Here is a 26,493-nt window from a genome sequence, read left to right on the forward strand (position 1 = left end):
TTTTACTGTCTTAACATTCAATAAATTTTGAAAAAAGCAAGATAAAATATCAATTGAAGTACTTAAAAATTTGTTCAAAATATGCATCTAAAAAACTTATTCAAAGTGGCATTCTTTTAATAAATCTTGTGTATATTATCCATTATAATTTGTGACATCAAAACATTATATTCAATTCATTGGTAATGATCTGCAACATTTATAAGAGACATGTTATACACAGAAGAACGTAAAAAATCCCATAAATAAAAGTCAACAGGTCTTAAATTAGGTGATGATCAATAAAAAATTAAACAGTGTCATGTAAACCAATTTTTTTATCTTGGAATATTGCATAATGATACATTTATTAATTTTTACTAAATTTTAAAAATTGTCAACTAACATATGAATGGAAATGCTTAAAAAATTTGTTCAAAGTTAAGCACTTGACATCTATACAATATTCTTCTTGCAATATTTGCAAACATACAATTCAGTTTATCATTTGTGGCTAATAGATAGGCTTCTTGAATTCATTGGCAAAAATCTGCAGTGTTTATAGGTGACTATAATACAATGTCAGCAATCTCATGAATAAAAGTCATTTGGTACCAATTTTGATGTAGGAAAAAGTTCAGTAGGTCCATTTGTAAATCAATCTATCTATTAAGGAGTTTAACTTCTATCTATCCTCTTACAACTAATATATGGGGAGGAGAAGCACCATCTTATGTGACTATATCTGCAGAAAATCTTTCAAAAGTCATTGAGTTACGACATAGTACTATTTAAAACTAACTGAATATATTGGTCAACATTTAACACAGTGTTCTATAAAATACAGCAGACCAATTAGTTTCTAAAAATACCACACCATATATTTATAAATGTATGTTTTGGTTAAAAATGCCACATTATAGGAAATTGTTATTGATGATGAGTCCCTGCTGTTCAAAGAATTTTTTGTTTGTTTGATAAGTGATTGCTGTATCGATTGGTGCTTCTGTCTCGAAACTGACATCTGTCCAAATTACATTTTTAAAGGAAGAAAGATTGTTTCCACTTGAAGTCAGATCCAACTGCAAATTTCTGATACTAATCATGATATGATTATAGCTATCTTTGGAGATTACAAATGCTAATTAAATGCTAGCAATTTCAGAAAATTATTCTTTGTACTGTCATTTTTGGAATGAATAGTTATGGACTGATTGTTCATGCTCTATCATGACAGTAAACTTGAAAAAAAAAAGTTAAAATGTCAGTTTTAGTATCGCTTCTATAATGCCTTGTTCTCCTGGGGAAATAAAAATCCTGTGATTTGCAAATACTAAATCATTCTCTCAATACATTTTCTGGAATAATGCTGGAAATTCAGAAAACTATGTTAGTATTCTTTTGCAATTTGTCTAACATTATAGTTTCATATATTATGAATCATTAACATTTCAATGCGTTTTTTGTTTCTGAAATATGCCATTATTTTGAAGAATTAATATCGTACACACAATTTGCAAAGCAAATAATTTTCTTTTCTATTTTAAGATATTAAGATTAAATGTGCAATTTCACAAATTTTAATATAATGAATAATTATATTGAAATTTGAATATGGTAATTGTTTTCATTTAAATTTGTGATTAGTCTCTCTAAATTTTAAAACATGGATATTTCTACAAATGTTGTAAATAGAAGCATAAAACTTTGTTGTGCATAAATGAATTAAGAAAAATTTTTACTTACTGACACTTACTCATTGGAGGCCATATAATTTGAAAAAAAAATTATCAGCTTTCACAGAAATCAAAATTGTTTTCATGCAATTACCTACATTATTTATTGAAACTTTGTAATTGGATGCATATGTAATTGGATGCATAAGTGTAATAATTTAAAAAATAGATGCTTGTTCTACTTTTTTTTTCTTTCTTTTTGGATACTCTGTTTATTCAAAGCACTTTTCTCTAAATCATTTGATTGTTATTAAAAATATACCAATTTGATTCTTATCTCTTTATTTTAAAAACAAATTCATATTTTAGTGCATTGATTATGATTCCAAGTAATTATTTATAAGGATTATTAAAAATATATATGAAATTTTTAAATTCTATGTTAGTGAATACCGCAACTGATAAACAGCTATCTTGATAACCAGCTTTTATCTTTCTGCAGATAAATTGTTTATTATGCAATATTATGATTTGTTATTATTTTTTTATTTATTAAGTTATTTGTGAAAGAAGGAGAATTAATGAAATTGTCTAGAAAAGGAATGCAACCTCGATGGTTTGTTCTGGTGAGTCAGGTTTATTATTATGCTTCGTATGGTATAGTTAAATTTAATTTTCATCATTTTATTCATTATAAATATAGTGTGATACTAGTGAGTAGAGGTATGACCTTCAATAAGTTAGTATATTTGTTGAAAAAGAGAACGGCATAAAATGAAAAGCCATTCATGGAAAAAAATGAGGTCATAATAAATATGATTGTGTTAAATATGGATTAATTTTTCCTTCCTTTTATTACTGATATAACATCCAATTACAGAAGAAACACAATTAAAGGAGTGAAACAGATGAAGAGAATCTTTGTTTTTGTCCTTTTTAAATTATGAATATACACATATCTGTTATGACTCAATTCTTACATCATATTTTTCAATTTTAAATCTTAAATTAAATTAAATCTTAAATAACATAATTAAATCTTAAATAACATAACAGATGATTAACTTAATTGAAAACTTATTTATAGTATAATTATGTGTTTATTATGTATGAACTTTGCTTCAATATTATGAATATCTTTTTTTATCATTTTTAAAAGTAATTGTTAAACAACTTTTTTATTTTGTTATACTTATTTATATATTTACTTCTATAATTCATGACTAAAAACTAACAAATTATCAATTGAAATTTTTATTTATTTATTCTACAATTTAATATTCTTTTAAAAAAAGTTTAAATTGTAATAATTTATTCTACAAATTAAAAAAAAAAATGTCTGTATGAATTTTTCCTCCTTTTTTTAGTTTTAATGTTCTAATTTTCTGATATTAGAATTAGGATTATGGCATATGTATCGTGGAAATTTTATGTATAGCTACTGTCTGTCGATCACAAGAATAGCTCCCGCCAAGAAGTCTATCTAGTGGCGGTCGCTGTAGTAACAAGACTAGTTCATTTCTAATGGGGATTAAGCGTGTAGGGAATTGGCGGAATTAAAGGTTACATCACGTCATTCATCTTCTCGGATTTAAAAGAGTTGCACGCGTTATCTTATCCTTGTGTTTATTTTGCTTTTGCTTTTAAAATTATTTGTTCCTTACTGGTTTAGTTGAGTTTGCTAAACTTGCAAGATGGCCTTTAAGTTAAGGAAGGGTAAAATTTTGAAATCGCAGGCACGTAAAACTGTATATAATGTTGCCGAATTTTGTTCCAATGAAGCTTCATTGAAATCTGCGTTAATTCCACTCCCACAAGCTCTGAAAAGGGTTTCTCAAGCAACTGGAATTTCTGAAGCTACAATAAAAAAAATAAGAAAGGAAATTTCATCATCGGAAGTTTCATCATGCTCATCGACAGTTTTAAAATCACCCGGTAAACACCGTAAAAGACCTAGTGAGCGAAACTGTGAAATAGACGACTTTGACAAGTCTGTTATACGGCGGACAATTCAAGACTTTTACATAAAAGAAAGGAAAGTACCATCCCTCAGAAAATTACTACCCGTGTTGAAAGAAAAAATTGGATTTTCGTGGCAAAAAGACACATTGTGCAAAGTCTTACATTCAATGAATTTCAGATGGAAGAAGTGCGTGAATAATAGAAAAGTACTCATGGAAAGACCAGATATTGTTTTTTGGAGACACAGATATTTGAGAGAAATGAGATGTCACAGGAAACCTGGACGGCCGATTGTCTCTATTTATGAAACTTGGGTAGACAGCAATTTGACATTTAAGAAATATTGGCAAGATGACACAGTTTTGGGAGCTACAGCAAATGTTAATTCGAAAAACAGACTTATAGTTGTTCGTGCTGGGTCATCAACGGGTTTCCTTACGGGTGCTTTACTAGTATATAAAGCATCAACAAAAAGCGGCGACTATCACGGGCTATGAAAACTTTAAAAAATGGGTGTTGGAAAAACTTCTTCCACATTTGCAACCAAACAGTGTCGTATGCATGGATAATGCACCGTATCATACGACTGTCGAAAACCCCACTCCAACAAAGTATTCTATAAAAAAAGTTATGATAGACTGGTTGAAAAACAACGGAATACCCTGCGATCAAAAAATGCGAAAAGCGGAACTGTTCTCTCTTATAGACAGTAATCGTCCAAAGAAAATTGTCTATAAAATTGATAATTTAATAGAGAAAGAAGGACATGAAGTTATCCGACTACCCACTTATCATTGCGATTTGAACGCAATCGAATTTGTGTGGTCCTCTGTAAAAATAATAATAAAGGAACGAAATGTTACTGGCGATTTAAGTTTGGACAATCTGAAATCTCTTCTTCAAACAGCTATCACTGAAGTTATTTCGGCAGAATGGGCAGCGCATTGCAAACACGTAGAAAAGCTTGAAAATAATTATTGGGAGAAAGATGGACTGTTAGAAGATTTAGTGGACGAACTGTCATTTCAAATTGATACTAATGATGATTCTGATTCAGAAGAAACCGAAACTTGTGAGAGTGATTTAGAGGATTTTGAAATGCTTGAAGGAACATTATTTTCGAAATTTAGACGGTATTTTATTTTATTTTACTTTTAAAACTGTTTTGCCTTAGAAATTGTTGGAAAATACATGCTGAAAGTTTAATAATCAACGAAGTTCTGTCATTGTATTAATAATCTAAAGTCCTTGATAATTATTAATAGTTATGAAAATATTAAACAATTATTAAAAAGTTAAATAATTACTTTTTTATTGTAATAATTTTTATCTTTATTGCATATTCATTAATATTTCATTTTTATGTCTAAAAGTTTAAATATTATTATATAATTAATATATTAAACAATTTTTTTTCACTCTTTATAAATCAATTTTAAAAAAATCTCCAATACGTCATCAAGGCGATCAGTAAGCCAACATGGATGCCTTTCTTTTTAAATCCCCTATTGAAAATAGAGTAGGTCTTGTTTCCATGGCAACAGACTATCGTAGGCATATTGGCGGGAGCTATTCTTGAGGTAGACAAACAGTAATAATATTTTACTGTTTCAATACAAAAATAAGGTGCTGTTTTGCTTAGTCTGTATATCTATTGATACAATTCAATTGCACAGTAATACTAAAATATCACAAAGCCCATAATAAATAACAATTATGCACTTATCGTAGAAAATTAAGCATGTAGAGTACAACTACATTAAGAAAATCTTGCATATTTTTTTAGAGTTGCAATGGAATTTTGATGTTACATCAGTAAGGAAAAATACAGATCTTAATAAATGCTTTAGACTCCTGCAGACTTATCTGTTTATGAAATATTATTTATGGTGTTAATTGAAAATTACTGTACAAAAGCATTTGTAAATTGATTAATTATTTATGATTTTTTAAATATACTACATATAAATATCATTTGAATAAGTTTTACAAATTTATGAATTTAATAAATAAATAAAAACATGAAAATCTGTGCTTTATTTTACAGTGAAATCTTAATAATTTATGGTAAGCACCACCCTTACACTTGACTGTTTTAAAAGTCTTGGCTACAACATAAATAATCTTACAATTTTGTATTTATATTTAAATTACTAAGGCAGTCTTTTCTGATTTTACATAAATAATAATTTTTCAAACTCGATAAGTGTATGTATACATTAAGAACATTAACTCAATTGTCAGCTTTAAAGTTCTTTTTTTCCCCCCTTGATTTTGTAAGTGTTCATTTCACGTATATCTTTCACTCTGAAAATCTTCATTCACATTATGATCAATATAATCTCTGCATCAACTATGTAGATTGGGGCTTATTAATTAGCTGATGTCTGATGTGTCAGTCCACTATCTCGTGGTCTGAGCACATCCTATCAAATGTAATTTTTAGAATTCTCTGAACCTGAGATAAGATATAAATATAAAAATGTGGACACATATGAAATAATGAGAATATATACAATAAATACGAAAATGGACAATATTGTTATTTTTCTTCCTAAAAGGGATATTTTTAAAAAAAATTTATATTAGTTACAATTCAAATCACATGTTCATGTCTTTTGTCATTTTTTTCTTTCAGTTTAATGACCTGTTACTTTACCTCACTCCTGTTCAACATGGTTTGTACAGAATAAATCACGAACTTCCACTGACTGGCATGAAAGTTGCAATTCCAATTCAGCAAGATTATCAGAATGAATTTAGTATTATTTCTGTTACACGTTCATTTACTCTTGCTGCTAGGTAAGTTAGTAAAACCCTAATTTAAATGGTTTCCTTTAATATTATCCTGAACTTCCATACAATTAATGAAATTAACAATGTTTTAATATGTAAGAATGTCTAAAAAATTTAAATATATTTTAAATATAAAATTTGAGATGCTCTTTTTCTAGCTTTTCCAATAAATTGAATATGTTCACATACATATATGATGCAAAATATTGACAATTTTTTTAAAAATCTTTTGTAGACTTATGACAAATAACTTAAATGAAATTAACATATTTATTGGCATATATGTTAATTAGATTGAACTTGCCAATGATGGAAAACAAAATTTTGATAAATACTTTAAATTTATGCTAAGTTTATTCTATATTACTTTTTAAAAGATTTTTTTATTAATATTCAATGAAATTTATTCCTTTGTGATGCCATTATTATATTACTCCGAAAAAATCAAAATTAATTCATATTAAACGGAAAAAAAAACAAAAAAACCTTCTTTATAAATGGCAGTTGTTAAAAAAAAAAGGTTTAAAATTTTTTTTTTATTTATTAAACTGAATTATATATTATCTTTATTTTTAAGTTTAATGGAAATAGTATTTAGGTTTTTAGTAAATTGCTTTTTTTTTCTTTCAAAATTATGATTTGCATTGTTTTCAGAATTAATCCTCTTTTTTAATTTTCTTATAAATTTTAAAAATAAGTTCATTTTATATTAGCTGACATCAAAAATAACTTTTGTTTGCTCGTATTTATGCACTACCGTACCATTAATCCTATTGCAATAAAACTTTGCCAATTTATTGCTTGCACTTGCACGAAGGTTATAGGCATAACACAATTATTAGTATTTATTTTGAACACAATAAAATTTACGAACAAATCGTTTCATATGTTTCTATCATTCAATATATTTCAAAATTGACAAAACACAAAAAGTAAACAGCACATGTCATTTGCACATATATTAAACAAAATAAAATTATTATCATTGATGACAATCCATGTCAGTGAAATGACATCACAAACATTTAAATTAATTAATATTTAGTGCAAGTGCAAATATTTTTGTTTTGTTAATGAATTGTCATCTACACTAGATATTATCATTCAGCGTGCACAATATTTAGCTCTACGGACAGCACATATTATTCTGAGTTTATCTCACATGTACAAAATAGAATTATTATTATTGATGCCGATCAAGATAAGTTATATATAATGAAAATTTTCCAGCGCAAACAGTAGTTTTTCTATTTATTCAGTGAATCAACAAACAATATTTCGGTTATAAAAGTTTATATCATGTTTATTGCATCAGTAAAAAATATGCCTTTCAAACATTCGTCATTTAGTAGATCTACCAGCGCAACATATAGAAATAGACAAATTCGTACTTCTCAAACAAACAAGGAACAATAAAACAGATGGTTTTATTGCAAATTCACGTGCCTCAGAATCTCAAGATCAACATGCGGCAAGAATTGAAAGACAACACTTATGTGCTATCTGATCAGAATCAGAAGACCAATATGCAGCAAGAATCGAAGCAACTAATCTTAATGGAAAGTCAAATTGAGGAAACGTGCTCATTAAATGTATTCCCAATGGCATGCCTTTTGATTTCAAACGAATGCAGTTCTCCATTCGACTTGCATTCTCGATGACCATCAGCAAGGAGCAAGGTCAGTCACTTCAAGTGTGCGGATTGAATTTAGAGAATTCTTGTTTTTTTACATGGCCAGCTGTATGTTGGATGCTCTCAAATCGGACAGCCAAGAAATTTATTTGTTTTTGCTGGACACAGAAAAACAAAACACACACACACACACACACACACACACATATATATATATATTGTCTACCCTAAAGCACTTGAATAATAAAGTAAAAAAAAAAGGAATAAATATTATTTATACTTCTCCTTTATATGTCATTAAATTTCAATGAATTCATTCATTGTCAAGAAGAAAATAAATATCATTCTTTCTGTCATTCCTAATTAAACGAGATAGCTATTTCAAACGGTGTTTCCAAAATTATATCTTAAATGGCAGCAGTGTGCAGGGTTCAAGCTAGTTTTGAATAATTATTATAATAAATAATTATTAAAAATGACTAATGCTTTTTTTTTTTTTTTTTTTTAAGTTTGAGAATATTGAAAATATTTATGAATCTGCTGCCATTTCAGCATTCTTTTTTTTTTTTTTAATTTCATGTTTGACAGTGCATTTTTTCCAATCAGATTTTAATGATTATTTCTAATTTGAGTGTCCCTTTTATTAAGTTCATTTTTTAAAATATTTATTTCAAACTTGTGTTGTACCTGATTTTTTTTTTTTGTTAACAAGTTACAATTTGTTTCAAACTGATTTTTATAATAATTTTTGATTTAAATATTCCTGACGATTATGGATAGAGAAAATCACACTGTAAAAATAAAACTTAATTTTACCATATATTTATATCTAAAGGGTACTACAAATAATAGTTTAAAAAAAAAGATTTTATTTGGGCATGGGATTTTCTACTACAACCTTAATTAATTTGTGATAATCTGATCTGAGATATTGCTAACAGGATAGTAGCCTGTCTATATAGGCATATCTTTTAGTTATTAAAAATTTAATTCTCCTACAGGTCTCAAGAAGAGAGGCAAGAATGGATTGTAGCTTTGACTAAGGCTATTGAAGAAAATGCTTCTAAAAGAAGTACCTTCACAAATATACGATTACAAAAGAGGGTATGTATAGTTATTTTTGTAAATTTTTTTAATTGGAATGTAATTTCGGAATATAGACTGAAATTATAGTTTATTTATTCTAATTTTTAATGATTTTTGGTTATTCATATTACAAAACAGTAGATGTGCCTATAATTTGTGACTTTAATATTTGTTCTTTTTAAAAAGTACATTACATTATTTAGATGCAAGGCAGAAATTCTGAAGATGATGAAGGTGACTTTGTACTTGGAAGAAAAGCACCAGTATGGATTCCTGATGCTCGTGTAACCATGTGTCAGTTGTGTACAAGTGAATTCACTGTAACCTTCCGGAGACATCATTGTCGGGCATGTGGAAAAGTATGCACGTCATCCATTATTACAATTTTTGCTGTGGTTTAAATCAATAAAGCTGTTATTTAAAGTTAAAAGTAATGGAATTTAGTTTCTTGACTATAGTATTAGAAGTGTCATTCTGTTTTTTAGGAGAATCAAAAATTTTTTAATGAATAAATATATAATTCATATTTATTTTTTTTCCTTCATAGGTCATTTGTTCTGTATGCTCGAGTAATCGAATACCTTTAGCATATTTAGGGGGAAACAAAGTATATAGAGTTTGTGATGAATGTTATTCAAAACTTGGGCCTGGTGAGTTAAATTTGCAAACCTTCTATTCTAATTAGTTGAATGAGATTCATATGATATAATAAAATTGATAATCTGTTATTCTTGTAGAAAAATTATAATGATTTGTTTCATTTACTACATTAAGAGGAAACTGATTAATACCATTTTTGTTTAATTTTCTTTGTTGCTAAAGATGTAATAACTAAGAATTTTCCAATGTTTTAAAAGTATTGCTTCTATTTCAATACATTTCTTAACATTTAATTCAAATATCATAATTTTAGGAATAATTTTAAAAAATCTTAAGATGATTGCATTTTCATGCAGCATTGATTAAAAGCTGTTTTCTAAAGTTAATATTTTGTTATTATATCTTCATTGTTTGATTTTCACTTTTTTAAATTCCCTGAAAAAAATTGTTGGTTTTTATTGAGCATATGTTTTTTATCTTATTAATTATAATTTCATCCAAATTATGTGTATTTTGAGAATACATATATTTTTGATCAAGATCTTTATTTGGATTTTTTTTTTTTTAGAAACAGGCAGTACTCCTGAAAATGGAGAAACAGATAGCGATAACCAACAGATAGCTGTAAAACCTCATCTGAGAACTGAGCACCGGTATACAAAGAAAGGCAAAAGAAATTTACCTAGTGTTTTAAAAGAGGTAAATATATTATATTGCACTTAATAAACCCAAAAGTTTGCACTTCTTCCAAAGTTTGTGATTTTAAACATGGTATATTTATCAGGTTTGTGCTAATGATCAAGGATCTACCATTAGTGGTTATCTTCAGAAGAGGATAGGAAAAAGTTGGAAAAAGGAATGGTTTGTTGTGAAAGATAAAGTGCTTTATGAGTACAAAGCTAGTGAGGTAAGTGTAATTGTTATTATTCTCTATAATGGGAACTTTATTTAAAATTAAATGATTATTTTTTGTAAGGATTTTAAAATTATGGGATTAGTTTCTGCTGCAATAGGATGAGGTAAAGAATTATTTAAAATGCTACTGGATAGTTTATTTTTATGTGGGATATCATGGATGATCTGTTGGCATGCATAATTGTTCAAAGATATAATTATTGATTTACCAAAAATTTTATGCAGTTTTGTTTAAATTTTTATTGAAACTTGAAGAAAAAATTTCGTACAATTAATAATAATACAAAAATCTTACTAGGTATACACTCTTTTTATCTTTCTATTAATTAGACAAGGAAGTTAGTCATGTAATGCAAAAAAAAAAAAGTCTTATGCATGTAATTGTCAGACTCTTTTTTGGAGCCATTGATAAATGCATAAAAATTCACATTTCTCATTTGATTCCTAATTTCCTTTGTGCACTTGGAAATTCGAACGACATTCTAGTTTTGTATGTCATTTTGTAAGAGCACCAACTGGTATCTGTAAGCTTTTGTTTTACAAATCAATGAAATATTATTATATTTATTCTGTGATGAGTTCATTATCCAAACTTTATGAAATTATGTGATTTTTATTTTAAAGTTTATGTTATGGGAAAGAAAAAAAAGTAAAAGTTAACCTAATATCTTGTTTAAGAATTATTATTTTGTCAAAGAATGCACTTGGAATTCTTTTCTGATCAAAATTAATTCTAAAATTTATATATATATATTATATATATATACTCATGACAACAAGAAAGCATAACTTCTAAACAATATTAATGCTTTTAAATTTAGATGTTGCCAGATGCTAGGAGACATCATTATTATGAAAGTACCTCACATTTAAAAGCAAAAAGTTAGATTTGTGCATTTAAAGACTGCATTTTTACATTTTTTTTTAGTTTGTCATTTGAATTAAAATATATCTGCATATACTTTCAAAAAATAAAGTATTTTTTTAATGTTTATAAATTTATTCAGAATTAAGAACCGAGTATCAGTTTTGTTTAAATTTTTTACTGTATTATGAATATTTATATGCAAATAATATTTAATATAATATATTTATTTTACTTTATAGGATGTTGCAGCTTTAAGTAGTACACCCCTTCTAGGGTATCAGATAGAATCTTTTTCAGAGGTAAATGTTTTAATGAAGAGATTTTTCATTTTGCATAAAATTTATATTTATTTTCTCTTCTAATCTTAAATTTCTTCAAAAGTGCTATAATAGTCCTTTATTTAAATATTTTTATATACATAAAATAACAAGTAATAATAAAGGTTATCAGTTAATAGAGATTTGCAAAAGAAAATATTATCATATATAGGAATGATTTTTAAAAATGCCTGTTGGGCAATAAATTTGATTATTCTGATGCTAGATATACATTATAGGCTGTTTAGAAAATTGTTAAAATTGTGTAACTAAATATAAAAATGCAAGAAAAGAACTTTTCATTTTAAAGTCAAAAAAATAAAAGATGATTATTAAACCTTTTTCTTATGCATTGTTTAGATATCAATTATTAAACCTTTTCACTCACCATGCAGAACTGATCTTTCAGCCTTCTAATCATCCTGTAAATAGTTTTGTGTCCTTGTTTTATTTATAGAAGAGACTATTGACCTTTTTATAGCAGACTTAAAAAGTAGGGTGAGGTGACCTTCCATGTTTTTATTACAAATCATCGCTCATGCATTATTAAAGCCAATTCAACCAACTAAACACCTCATTTTAGACTAGTTCAGTATTTATTTTGTCTGTTTTTAATAAATAAATTTTAATTACCAAAAAGGTTAAGATGTTAACAACACAAATTATGTATCTTTACCATTTTAAATACTTTATAATATAAGATAAATGAATCAAACAAATACTTCATTTTTTTTCCTTGAAATTAACCATGTTTGTAATTATTTTTTAGGATTATGAAAATGTGAATATGTCTTTATTATTTCAACTTACACATCCAGGGCAGGCACCTATTATATTTCACACAGATTCAATTGGTTCAACCGAAAGGTACAAAAAAAGTTATTTCAATATAAATATTAAATGCTTGCATATGCTTAGATGTTTTTTTTAATTGCAAATTTTTTTTGTTGTAGGTGGATTGCAGCTCTGAAAGAAGCATCAGTCTTAGAATAAAAATTTTTAATCTAAATGTACAGTTCTCTTGTGATATTGAATACATTTATAGTGCAGCTGAGAAAATACTTTTGAAGATCAATAGCATTCTTGAACAATTATAGCTTTAGGGAAGTTTTATTTTCTAAAGATAAATTCATAAGTGTTTTTGTAGAATGATGTATAAGAGAGGATTGTTTATTTATACATTTTTTTTAGTTTGTCTTTGCAGTATCTTTCCTTTCTAAGTCATTTTTAAAACATGATCTAAAATATTAGTGAATCTCAGAATTCTTTTATTTATGATTTGAAAATAAAAATTGAACAGACTTTATTTATAACATAGATATGCCTTATTTATTGATTGTTGTAGATTTGTACAATGGATAGAAATAGAAAGTTACCAAAGATTGATTTGAATAAATTTATCCAGTTATTATGACTTTGAAATCAAATTTGTACAAAAATATTTTAACAATAAAACTGATGTGATATTACAATATTTTAAAAAGTGTGTAATATATGTGTGTTGTGTGTGCAATAAAAGAAAAATTCTTAATTTATGTAGATAAATATATTTTAATGAATTGTTGTGTGTGAATAAATTATATATTTGTTAATGTTTGAATAAAATTGTCATTAATTTATCATTGCTATTTCCTTTTTATAAAATCAGTGCTCTTCAGAATGATTTACAATCACCTGACACAAACAAAGACTCATCTCATGCAGAAAATTAAATATTTGGAATATAAATCAAATCTAGTAACAAGAAGCATTTTTTAAAGCTTATACAACATTATTCATATATAAATATGAAATAGTAACAATATTAAATCTTTTTTACTAACAATGGAAAAAAAAAATTAGGTCCTTCCACTATTTATTATTTTAGCTCTTTTAAAGGACTATCACCTGAAACAATCAACACTAGTTTTTAATAAAATTTTTCAAAAGCTAATATTGCATTGTGTTTGGTAAACTTTAATTCATGAATCTTAAGATTGTTCAGAAGTCCAGTATTAGAGATATTTTTAAAATAAGCTAATAAATGGTGGGACGGAGATATGGTTGAAATTTCAATGTATAAAATGAATACCATATTAAATCCAGTTGCCATATGCATAAAGGAAACAATAGTAGAATGCATTATTTTAATTTTATTTACAGCAGTACTTACAAAGAAAAGTATAACTTAAGAGTTTCTTCTTAAAATTTAAGTAACTCACAAAGTTTGACTTAAATGATAAAATTCTGATAACAACTAATCACTTTATATATTTAATGATAAAATTCTAATATGGAAAAACATTGCACAGTAAATTTTTCCTACAATGACCAGTTTATAATTTAAAAATTAAGTAGATGTATGGAAAACAGGAGAAAAAAGCCACACAATTATCACACACAAAATGCACCATAATGAAAAATCTTGACTTCCAGCTGATATTGTTATCTTTCCTAAAAAACAGTATTTTTTTTACATAACCATGTAAACAAAAGAAAGAAAAAAAATAATGGTATCATATAAATAGAAAATATTTTAATTTTTTTTGTTTGTTTTTCTTTTCAAATATTGAGTGCATGAACAAAGAAATTAAAATTTCATGTTGCTTCCCAAGAAAAAACGATATCTTTACTAATAATAAAGATAAAAGTTCCTACTGTATATATTTTCCTGATTTCCAATAATAGATTATGTTGTTGCCTGTAAATTATAACCCGCAATCTCCTTCCATTGTTGAAAAATGAAGGATTTTATCTAATATCCATGTAATTTACAAAAAAGGAAGCTATATTATCACAAAATTTAGAAAACAGACAAACATATTTATATTTTTAATGATGTTATGGGACTATTTTCATTTTAAAAAAATTCGTAAACATAAATAACATGACGTTAATGCAAGACAATTTGGTAGAATTGTATATCGAAACAATTTATCTGATATCAAATATAACTAAAATCTTAGCAAGCTAGCTGCTCGCCTGAAGAGATTTGTAATTTAAATATGTTTATAGTTATCATTGACAATAAGATAAAAATTATTCTATATTTCAAATATGATTATCTCGTACTCCAAAATGTAATGAGATGCATTATTATACATACAAAGATATAAGGATTCATTTCAGTGCTTAGAAATCTTGGGAATAATTGTAGGTTTATTATAATCCCTAAAAATTAATGTAAATGTGTGTTATTATATAGCTTTATAATCAATATCTAATAAGAATATGAAAATGATGCATCCTGCACAATTGCAATCAAATTGGATGTAGGAGCACAAAGGGTTAAAAATGATTGATATTTTCTTTGTAGAGTTTAATTTTATATTAGATTTCCGAATAATGAAATTAGCTATAACAGCTTTAAAGTGATTAGAAAGATGCATAATATGCAAATAAGAAACATACTTGCTATAAATTTTAGATGTCAATGATTTTACATAGCAACATTATGATATATACATAAATGTATGTCAGATAATTAAGTAATAAAGATTCTCAGTCTAGTACTATTTAATGGATTTTTTGGGGTTATTGCATAAATTACAGTAAACTTTTAGTAAGCACTTATTATTCCAAAAATAGAACAAAATCAACTCACTTCATTTTTTCTCCTGTTGCGTTGGTTTGATGAATTCTATCACAGATTTACAAAAGAAGCATTCTTTATGACTTAATAAATGAAGAGATATACAGTTCCTTAAAAAAAATAAAGAAAGAAATGTTATTTTTAAATCATATGATATAACACAAGTTTAATTTTTAAAAAAATATACCTGCAGGACTGATGTTGACATGGATAAAAACAAGCTGACTTAGGATTGGCATAGCATATGGTACAAACAAGATCGTCATCAATTTCTTCTAATCCTCTATTTTGTTGCGCAATGTCATACTTTGAATGTAATAATTGACAAAGTTGCTCAACTTTTTCGATTTCTTCTTTGCTCACTTCTTTGTCTAAATAAAATATAATTATAAAGGAAATATTTTTAATTTATTATTAATAAAAATAATATTTTTTTCAATAAACTTATAATTATTAATTTTGTATGGCATTTGAAGAAAACTTAAAAATTGCTTGAAAAATTAATAACTTTTTGATATGTTGAAAAGCAATGATGAATCGTGCAGTTATTATGAAATTTAAGAAAAAGGTTAGAGTAAATTTTTGTTAATAATGTTATTATTAATAATAGCAAATAGAGGTTGATGTTTTTCATCATACTGATTATTAATTAATTAATTAACATCTAAATAATTTCATTATCTGATGATAAGATCAAAACGTTTTAACTGTAATATTCAAGCATTTACAGATCCATCTAACATTTACAATTTATTTCCACAACATTCTTAGAAGTTACATAGCAGTTCTTTTATATATGAATATGTCTTTTTTTTTACACATTACTTTTATTTACGTTTCTCTCATTTGATACTCAGCATTTTTTCTCCGATTTATTTTTAACATTCTATTTTATTTTTATAATATATTTATTTTGGAATTATTTGCTTTTGATTTGTAAGTTCCTTATGTGAATGTAGGTATATCCTAAATATGAGGTAATAAACTGAAAATGTGGTCATCAAAAATTATTTTTATTGCTAATCTTGCCTTTCTTTTTAACAAAGCTGCAATGAGTTAGAGAATGTATATAATAAATCTCATATTCTTTTAAATCCTCTTCTATAAGAAAATGTGAATGTTTCAACAGAAAAAGATAATCATTATTTCACTATATATATATATATATATATATATATATATATATATATATATATATATATATATAAAGCAAATGTTTTTAATGAAAAATTCAATACATTTCAAGTTTCCTGCAAAAACTTTTATTAAGCTTTAATTTAAAAAAAAATGTGATGAGGTTGAGTATATACTCACAATCTCTCAAAGAAAAAGGCTTGCCATTGGATGATTCTTGTGAACCACCCAGTAAAAAGTCCAAGGAAGAAGGTTGGAAACTAGGCTCAGCAAGAAGAGCATTGATTGCTTTCTTTTGACTGAAAAAAAAATGTAAGCAAATAAATAAACAAACAATAAATGTTTCAACTTTGAAAAATTCTGAGTTTATTTTTAAGAGAAATAGTTTACAAGAAATGGTAAATACAAGAGTGTACATGATTGATTACCTCTGTTGTTTTTAACTGTAATGTTAAAAGAATAGGATGGTTTTAAATTTATCATTATCAGAAGCAAATATGGAGAATGTGGCATGCTACATCTATAGAAGAAAGATTTTTATCATAATAATTTTTCTTCGAGAAATACAATTTTTATTAGCATAATGCACAGGCATCTACAAGTTAAGATACAATCTTTTTCAATTTCATCACAAAATGAATGTAAATATTTTTTTAAAGGTTTAAATGAAGGATGTTAAATGATACCAATCAAGTTTTAAAAGTATCACAACCACTTATATTTTAAAAACACCATATATATATATATATGGTCATATTTATATATGTCAAAAAATTATGAATATTTTGTTTCGTAATTTGTGAACAATCTTTATGACTGTTCACTAATATCTATAATAATTTTATTTTAGAAGATATTTGTGAACAATCTTTATGACTGCTCACTAATATCTATAATAATTTTATTTGAGAAGATATTTTTTGTAATATCTCAGAAGAGTTGTTTATCCGATTTATTAAAAGTGGATGGGAATTGTTGTTTGGCACAAATTGATGTTATTATAAAATATAATGTGTCTCAAAGTATGGGTCCTAAGATTTTGCAATTACATTTTTGAATTAAAAATATTTGAGAAGGCCTTTCTAAATTCATTTCATTTGGACACTTTTCCAATTAAAATTTATTTACTAATCTTCTTCATTATTAGAGTTTTGGGAAAAAAATATAACTTAATTATAAAAAAAATGTTTGATGCTAAAAATTAAATGAAATTCAATAAACAATTTTAAATCTACAAAAGCTCCAGTTATATGCTTTTTTTTTTTCCAAATTAGAGATAAAAATCAAATTATATCTTAAATTTTGCAGTTTAATGAAAATAATCTAAAATTTTGATAATAGTAGTTATAAATTTAAGAATACATTTTTGTCTTCTCTTTTTTACTAAACCTATGGCAAAATTTGGAGTTAAAAATATTATAAATGTTAGACAAAGCAAGTATTAACATTCTCCGTCATTTTTCTTTTAATAAGTCATATTTTGCCAATATATTTAAATTTTATTTTCTTGGCAAATAAAAAGTAACAGAAAGGTACACATTTCAGAAATTTTTATTCCAGCAAATACATCCAAACATTAATAAATTTTGGAACAAGGAGACAATCTTGATTAGATATTTTTGGTTCTGAAGTTCATCAATAAAAGAGTTTTAAACTTACCTTTTTGGCAAACCATCAATTATTAGAGAAACTAATATTCCAGTAACAGCAGTTAAAATAGGAAAATGATCAATAGTTTCAAGACCAGGAATTTCCATACTAGCAACTAAACAGAAACATCCTGATTTTGAAGTAATTCTATTAAGAACTTGGCACACTAACTGAAAAAATTAAATAAAAAGAGCACAAATTAAACATTAAATGCAATCAAATAGAGAGTAATTAGTGCATCATTTATTTCACTCATGTTTACTGTAGAAAATTCATCACTACCTTGTACTATGTTTTCATAAATTAATCAAAGGATTAAAAATTCTATGAAAAGTAGTTTATAAAGTAGATGGAAATTAAATATATATCAATATATATTTTAGTTTGATGAGTTCATTGTCTTGCATATATATATTTGAGAGGATTGAAAGGCATCTACATAAGTACAAAACCATATATTAAAATAATTGTCTCTAATTTCAGCTTTATAACAGTACAAGAATTTACAGAGTAATTTTAATGGATTGGAACTGAAGATATTTAATAATTCTGAAATATGACTTAAGTGAATTAAAATCAAAAACATCTTTGACTAATATAATCCATCATATTCAAAAGTCAATAATTATTTTGATGTGGCCAGATGTATTTTATGGAACATTTTTATTTATAAATCATAAAATATTTGTGATCTTACTAAAAATAAATAGGAATAAAAAAGCATGAACTGTTGGATATACTGAAAATACTTCTATATTGACTCATACATATTTTATACTGACATACTTTTTATACTAACAAAGCACACAGCATAATAAAAATAGTTTTAAAAGATAATACAAAATCAGTGCACTAATCATTTAATTATAATTACCTGACAAAGTCTTGTTAAAAATATTTCAGAAGATGGTCTTGATGGATCAGTGAATAATTGAGGAACTAAATGTACACACATTTCTAAGACTCGCAGCAATCCTAATGCTAAATCAAAACAAGTTGCACAAATTTTCAACTGCCTTGAATCAATGAAAACTCTTTCTGGTCTATTGGAAGCATTCTGTATCTAAAATAAAGTAAGGAAAAAATATAGTAATTTAATAATATCATTTTTGATAGAAAAGATAAATAGATGTGATTTTTTTCTCCTTTAAAGCATATATTTGAACATCGGTGCTAATAATGCAAATATCAATGTTGGCAATTTATAATATCAAAATTCTAAAATTCAGAAATTTTAAAATATACATATTTGGCTAATTAATTAATGTTTGATATTCTCAAAAAAATTGGATGAAATTATTTTCAAAGTTTTTAATAAGGAAAAATTAACTATTTAACTATCACAAACTCTTCATTAAATCCTTATTTTAGTAATTGTGAGAAAAATCTCCAGTATCTATAACATAGCAAATATTATAACAGCTATAATTACCAAATGCCAAATTAATCTCTGAAAGCTATTGGGGTAAACATCATATGTGTGGAAAATATAAAACTAATGCTTTTTAAATTATAATAAATAATTAAAAAAAAACATTTGCAACTGCATAAATATACAGATAAAAAGTTAAAACACTAAACAATAATAATAAGCAGCTAAAACAAATGTAATCCAAGAATACAAGCATTAAAAACTTAAAGAAATAATAATGGGAGATAAAGATAAATACAAAAAAAGAGGACTAAAATAATAAATATTAATTAATTCTATAAAATATAATATTATATTAATTAACTATATCTCTATTAATAATAAAGAATAATTTGATAATTGGTATAATAATTTTTTTTTATTACTATAACAATTTAATTTGTTGTGTCGATTTTTTCTCAAATTTTAAGAATTTCTAAAAACTTGTTTTTCTTAAATCTTAGCAATCGATCTAATTGTTGCATTAAAATTACTTTTTTTTTCATTGTTCCACCAAATATTTAATGATATGATTTGTTTTTCATCATCGAAAACATAAAAAGGGATCCTGTTTAATATATGTATAGTTTACAAGAGAAATAAGAAATTGAAATTACAATTCTAGGAAGGTCAGAAAAGAAATTAACTGAGCAGCGTTTAATCAAGCATAGCTAAAAAGAAATTAATAAATTTGAAAAGACAGATATTCTGATTGAAATTCTACTGCATGTAACAGAAGACATATAAAAGCCAAATTAAAAAAATGCTTTAAATGACTTATTTTGTAATAAACAATGCATACCTCTTGAAGCATTCCAATAAATTCAGAAAATGCCCAATTCAACTGATTTAAGACACTACTCATAAATGATGCAGCAGCTTCAGGATTTTCTAACAACCACTGACTAGCATGTTCTAGAAAGACAGGAGATGGGCAAGGAGCTGAAATGAAAAGAGAAAGAAATAACAATTGAAACAGATAGATTATGCATTATGCCACCAGATAATATTGTTATTTTCTCTTTATAATGTTAGCTTAAAATTCTGGAGACATTTAACATGCATAGAGCAGCTGCCATGCACTATTCTTATCGATAAATGATTATTTATTCACAAGTTCGTAAACTAATGTCAATAATTCAATACATATTAAACAACTCATAATTCATGGAACTCTTTTAATGTATAAGCTTAACATGCAATACTGAATAATTAACTGTAAAGCACATAAGCATGCTCTATTCAAGAAGTGGGTGAAGATTATATAATGATATTAAATTCTATATGTAAACATTATAATAATACACAAGAAAGAAATTCTTATAAATGGCAACTTACTTTGGGAAATAGTTGGAAAAGCTTCTGGTAAAGGAATAGATTTACAACTCATCTTTTTTGCTAAATGTGGTGATATCGAGTAGCGAAAAGCAAAGCCACAACCCTAAAAAATCAACATGACAAGCATAAATATTTTTTAACAACAGATGATGTAAGAATTATTTTCGTGCTCTACATTTTTAATGAAAAGAAACTTAAAAAAATTATAATTATATACTTAAAAATGCTTCAAAATAATTTCTGGCACTTGAGAAAAGGCTTAAATTTTTATGAATAATAAAGAAGAGAGTCAACTGTTCATTTTCTATAGGCCATGCGACTTAACCTGCAGGTATTAAATATGGCACAATTAATTTATAATTTTGGTAATGAAAATTTGAACTTTGGAATAAATTTTTAGAAATAGATATTTATTTATTAAAAATAAAGAATCTTGGTGTTTCCTAAAGATAACCCCACAAATTTATATGGCACAAAATTAATTTTTATATAATCTTACAATTTATAATATTGACTTTTTAATACCATTTTTTCCTAAACTATAATAATTAAGAAATATATCTGCATAATTTACATCAATAATTTTCAAAGTAGCATTGGCATTAAATTGTTTTTATAGTATCATAGAACAGTTAATTGCATGATTTTCTTCCGTTATTGAAAGCAAAGGAAGATTTTGCTTATATTTTCCACACTTATTAATTACAAAATGAGCTTTTTAATGGAATTATGAAGTCATGAGAATTAACTCCATTAAAAGGTATCACATAATAATAAATAAAGTGAGGGTTTTATAATAACATAGCTTTAATGCTTATTATTAGTTGATACTATGCTTAAAAATGCTTTTTTTGGAGAATTATGAAGATATTTAATAGAAATTAAACATGAACAATATTCTGTTCCAACAATTCGTTATGCAAATTTACAAGCAATAAAGCTTGTTAAATAATCGAAAGTCTTAATTTTTTTTTTTATTACAGAGCTAATATATTACTGAATGCAAAATACAAATGCTGAATTATAGAAATCATAATTACAAAATGCTTTTTTTTAACCTCAAGAACACAGTTTTCAACAACAGCAATTTTTGAAATGCATTCTAGATTCTTTTTTTCCCCCTTCTTTTAAATTATGAAGTAAATTATTAAGCACAGAATTCTATTAATAAAAACTTCTAATTGTGACTTAACAAAAAAGCTTTTCTTCTTGTAATGAGTTTAAATGAAAATCAGCAAAAAGGAAATCTGAAGATAGCATATATATATACACAGTGTCACATCACTGACATACCAAAATTTTTGTAAAAAGATAACTGCATACATTCATCATACAATTTTTTTGAGTTATATATTTAACTATACTATATTTTACAAAAAATTTGTACTATTAAAGAAGACACTGCATGTAAATGGTAAACGTGGAACAAAGTGCTTTCATATAAAATATTTTAATTAAAAATTCAGAAAATGTTACCTTCCATAACCTAATTAATATCCAGTTTGACTGGGCCCATGCTCGATTTTCATATGGTTGTAGCAATGCTTTTGTCATTATAAGACGACTATAGGAGAAAAAAAAATTAAGACATACATTCAGGAATAGCAAATATTAATTTTAAAATGCAATAAATAATTTAACATGGGAAATCAAAGCATTCCACACATTTGAAAGAACTAACCTATCTGGATCCATGCTTTCCAGTGCTTGGAGAGTGGCAGGATAACATACATATGATGCCAATGCTTGAACTAAACTGTCTTTCAGTTCTAAAATTAAGATAAATAAAATGCTTTAATATCTTCTAATGAAAAACGATATAAATGAGATGTTAAAATATTCAGTTTTATGAAACAAACAAATAAAAAAATAAAATACCTGCATTAACAACTCGCTCATCTGAAAAGTGGTGAGCTAAAAATGATCCATATTTAATAAGGAGTTCATGGTGACCAGCAAAAGCTATAATAAACAGAATGATTTAAAAAGTTATTTCCTTATTTTTTATCATAAACAATACAATGATCATTAACTACAGCAAAACAGGGAAAATTATGGCAATAAAATATTTTCAAAGAATAAGCAAAATAATAGTAATTTCTGTAATTTGGAATACAGAAAGAAAGAAGTTAAAGGAAAACTACAAAACCCTCATTTTATGCCAGAGTGAAAGAAAGGAAAAGCTTAGATAAGTTGATACTTTTTTTGTTATTTTGGAATTATTCCATCGACCTATCAACACTCGCGAAAATTCGCCAATCTTTTGATGCTGTAATAATGAAAAGCAATTTGTGGCTATTGGCACAAAGCTACTTTTTGGTGATAATATTGGGTTTGCTGAAAATGGTCGATGGGATAATCATAAAGTACACTTTTTTAAAATTGCATTTCTGCATTAAGGGGGGGGGATGTAAACAATAAAGAAAAAAACTTTCAGTTGAATTACATCCTTACACCTTTGAGATTTTTGAATGTTAATAATAATAAATCAATTACAATTGTGCAGAAATTTCAACTAAAATTAAAAATTTTCATTCAGCTATTATATTTCCAGTAAAAAACAGACACAGAATTGAGTTTACATTACTATATACTCATAAGAAAAGCTGTTTAATGAAGCACCTGCAAACCAATCTTTTTAAAGTAATCATATTAAAGAAGATTTATAATTAATACTATATGGATTAAGAAATAATTCAACTTGTAATTAACAAAGACAAGGACAAATTTCAACTAATAAGTATTATATTATACAAAATTTCACACAGCTATTACATTTCTACTAGCTCCATACTTAAAGAAGAAAAAATGAATTAACATTTCTGCATTCCAAAATGGAAGGAACCAATTTCCAGATGATAAAAAAAAAAAAAAAAAAATATGTGCATGAAGGGGCATTTGCAAACTAGCCTGTTAAGAAGTAATTGTAGCTTCAGTATTGACAATTAAGAGAAATATCAACCTAGCAATCAGGTAAGACAAGGTGATTTGTTTTCTTTATATTATTGCTTTCATTAATTTGAAGTAATATGAGAAGAAAATCAATAGATCTGGACACTGAATATGATGAGATTTTATTTTTTTTAGGGTCATAAAAAAGAATTTATCTAAAATATTTACTTTAGGACACTACGTTTTAAAAGATTTACATTTACTGATACTGCCTTAAATTCACAACAGTTTGAAATAGTTAAATTAAATACCAGGTAAACTGTCTGGAGCAGCTGGGGGAAAGAAGTTACGAAGAGCATGGCAGCATTTAATGCATGCTTCAACATAAAAGTCAGGAACAAATGAAAACAAAAGTCCCGTCTCTGATGCCTGAGATAAAGTTCGAAGCAGAATCTGCAGTAGCCAATACACATCGGCTTGCCTATCCTGAAATTAAAAATCACTTCATGTAAACTTCTAAATTTAACAAACACTTTCGGAGTAAGAAAAATGAATTAAGTATTTATACCAAATAACTTTGTTAAAAATAAAATAAAATCAAAATAAAATTTTTAAGTATCTAATAAATTTACAGTTAAATAAACAAAGAATGCTGAAATTAAAACATCAAATATTATGAACAAATATAAGATAATATCATGAATCTTTTAAATAACATGCATTTCTTCATAATCTAATTAGATGACATCTTCCACTTCAGGGAAGTACTATTCTAATGATTTAATTAAGAATTCATAAAAGACTTGATGTGTTTGTGAATTAATTTTTGTATCAAATTACTACTTTATAATGATTTAATTTCAGTTTATACATTTCAGAAACAATTACTTGATGTCTATATGATGTACAGACATAATGGTTAACGGTTAGGAAGAATTTAAACTTAAAAATATACCTGGAGCTACTAAAGAAACAGGAAAAATTATTTTGAAAAACACCAGCTTCCTTTGGACAATTTTTTTCTTAAAATAATATTCAATCTTTTTATTTGAATAGGAATATCTGTAATTTCAAACAGAATTTGAAACGTTTAGTAACAAAACTATGATGAATATAGCAAAATGTTTCATTAAAGAACCACAAAAAGTTTTTAACCAGAAATTCTCCAGATGACGGTCTTTGTAGGACTAAATGAAAGCAAAAATGAAGCACACATACAGTGTTTAATAGGAAATGATGTAAAAGTCTATGAGAAGTTTATTTTATTATAGAACAATAAGAAGAAAAAATAAAAATTATATAAAGGAAAGCTTACAAATTTTGTTTGCATATTTAATAATTGCTCATTGTGTATATTCTTGATCACACAGACAACATTCATACAGTATTTCATTTTTCTAACATTTGCACATTATATTCTTCAATAGTGTATATTCAATGTTGCACATAAAAGATGTATTAAGATAGCATCTACAATATATCTCCAAGAAATAGAGATTAAAGAAGTCAATTCAAAAGATGTAGATGGTCAGCAGCAGAATATATAAGTGGTTATTCAGCATGCAAAAGTGGCTCTGGACATGCTTTATAGTGTCTGAGATAAAACAGACTACACATGGTGGTAGTCTATGTGAAGTAACACAAAAGAATTTTCATGTACCCAAACAAAGTTTGTAGTTTCTTTCTGTTCAGTTCTTTTATCTCTATTTTACAAGAAAGTTGCAGCAATTTGTAATTGATGTAGTTATTTTGAATTACCCCATATTAAAAATGAGGTACTTACAAACAAAACATGGTACAAAAGATTTCAAAGTGGTTAAGAAGTTGACCTTGAACTTGGAGGAAACATGCCACATATTGATGCTCAAATCTAAGTTGATGTGATTTTTGATAATATGTAATTTATTTTAGAGTAATTATCACAGTGCTTTTTGTTTTTTATAACTTTCTTCAAACCTTAACAGAATTATGAAACATCAACATTTATCCAACATAAGGAGATCTAATAAGCAAATTAGGAATAACACTGCAAAGTGATAACAATAAGAATAATAAACTAGTATATGAATTTAAAACTATTATTTATTGCACACCAGATACACAAATAAATTATTTATAGCTTTTAATATACACTTACTGAAGAATATACAACTGAAGATATCCAGGCTTGATGTCGACCTTGTTCCACCAGTTCTTCAAGGAAAACATTTTTTGCAAGATTTAATTCTTCCTCTACATCACCTTTTTGAACTTTAAGCCTTTTTTCAATTTCTTTTAATGCATGCCTATACTCATGCATAGTATCACGAAGGGCACACATCTACATAAAAAGGGAGTAAGAAGGATATTAATGCTAGATTCAGTAAGATTTTAAAATTAAAACTGCAATATATTAATAGCAATAAAAAAATACCAGAAACATGATTTGTCAAAAAATTTTAGTCTTTTTGCAATTTGATGCTTTCACTGTACATTTTAGAGATCTGTTAAATATCAGAGTTTAAAATAATTTATTTTAAAAATTTTATATTGTAATTAAAACTAGTTTTATATAATTACAGATGTAATATAATAAAGTAAAGACAACTTTTGAAGAAAACTGCAGCAATTCCAATAACGTTTAGAAATTTTTTATTGTAGTCTTCTTGTAGCAATTAAAATTCTA

The 26,493-nt window shown here is 26.0% G+C and overlaps 2 protein-coding genes across 4 annotated transcripts in view; one reads left to right on the plus strand and one right to left on the minus strand.

Annotated features, from left to right (window-relative positions):
• The window catches only part of LOC129962735 (titin-like), a 37,675-nt gene extending 24,224 nt beyond the window's left edge, over positions 1-13,451 (plus strand). Inside the window, exons 12-21 of one of the 2 annotated variants that reach the window (XM_056076708.1) lie at positions 2,213-2,281; positions 6,256-6,419; positions 9,048-9,150; positions 9,336-9,491; positions 9,680-9,782; positions 10,301-10,431; positions 10,517-10,639; positions 11,755-11,814; positions 12,602-12,699; positions 12,786-13,451. In XM_056076708.1, coding sequence (XP_055932683.1) covers positions 2,213-2,281; positions 6,256-6,419; positions 9,048-9,150; positions 9,336-9,491; positions 9,680-9,782; positions 10,301-10,431; positions 10,517-10,639; positions 11,755-11,814; positions 12,602-12,699; positions 12,786-12,825 — 1,047 coding nt within the window. In that variant the 3' untranslated portion in view covers positions 12,826-13,451. Of the gene's footprint in view, positions 1-2,212; positions 2,282-6,255; positions 6,424-9,047; positions 9,151-9,335; positions 9,492-9,679; positions 9,783-10,300; positions 10,432-10,516; positions 10,640-11,754; positions 11,815-12,601; positions 12,700-12,785 lie in introns of those variants that run through there. The other variant, XM_056076709.1, reaches the window with a different exon arrangement.
• A 498-nt stretch (positions 13,452-13,949) lies between these two features.
• Positions 13,950-26,493, minus strand: part of LOC129962737 (E3 ubiquitin-protein ligase RNF123-like) — a 32,771-nt gene continuing 20,227 nt past the window's right edge. For both annotated transcript variants that reach the window (XM_056076711.1, XM_056076710.1), the window contains exons 20-32: positions 25,966-26,148; positions 24,140-24,314; positions 22,815-22,898; positions 22,618-22,705; positions 22,413-22,500; positions 20,937-21,039; positions 20,401-20,540; positions 19,062-19,250; positions 18,197-18,357; positions 16,718-16,836; positions 15,591-15,774; positions 15,416-15,513; positions 13,950-14,265 (exon numbers count right to left, since the gene is read on the minus strand). In XM_056076711.1, the coding sequence (XP_055932686.1) occupies positions 15,417-15,513; positions 15,591-15,774; positions 16,718-16,836; positions 18,197-18,357; positions 19,062-19,250; positions 20,401-20,540; positions 20,937-21,039; positions 22,413-22,500; positions 22,618-22,705; positions 22,815-22,898; positions 24,140-24,314; positions 25,966-26,148 (1,611 nt within the window). In that variant the 3' untranslated portion in view covers positions 13,950-14,265; position 15,416. The remainder of the gene's footprint in view (positions 14,266-15,415; positions 15,514-15,590; positions 15,775-16,717; positions 16,837-18,196; positions 18,358-19,061; positions 19,251-20,400; positions 20,541-20,936; positions 21,040-22,412; positions 22,501-22,617; positions 22,706-22,814; positions 22,899-24,139; positions 24,315-25,965; positions 26,149-26,493) is intronic.

This window comes from Argiope bruennichi, chromosome 3, assembly GCF_947563725.1.
Source record: "Argiope bruennichi chromosome 3, qqArgBrue1.1, whole genome shotgun sequence".
In the NCBI taxonomy this organism is placed as follows: domain Eukaryota; kingdom Metazoa; phylum Arthropoda; class Arachnida; order Araneae; family Araneidae; genus Argiope; species Argiope bruennichi.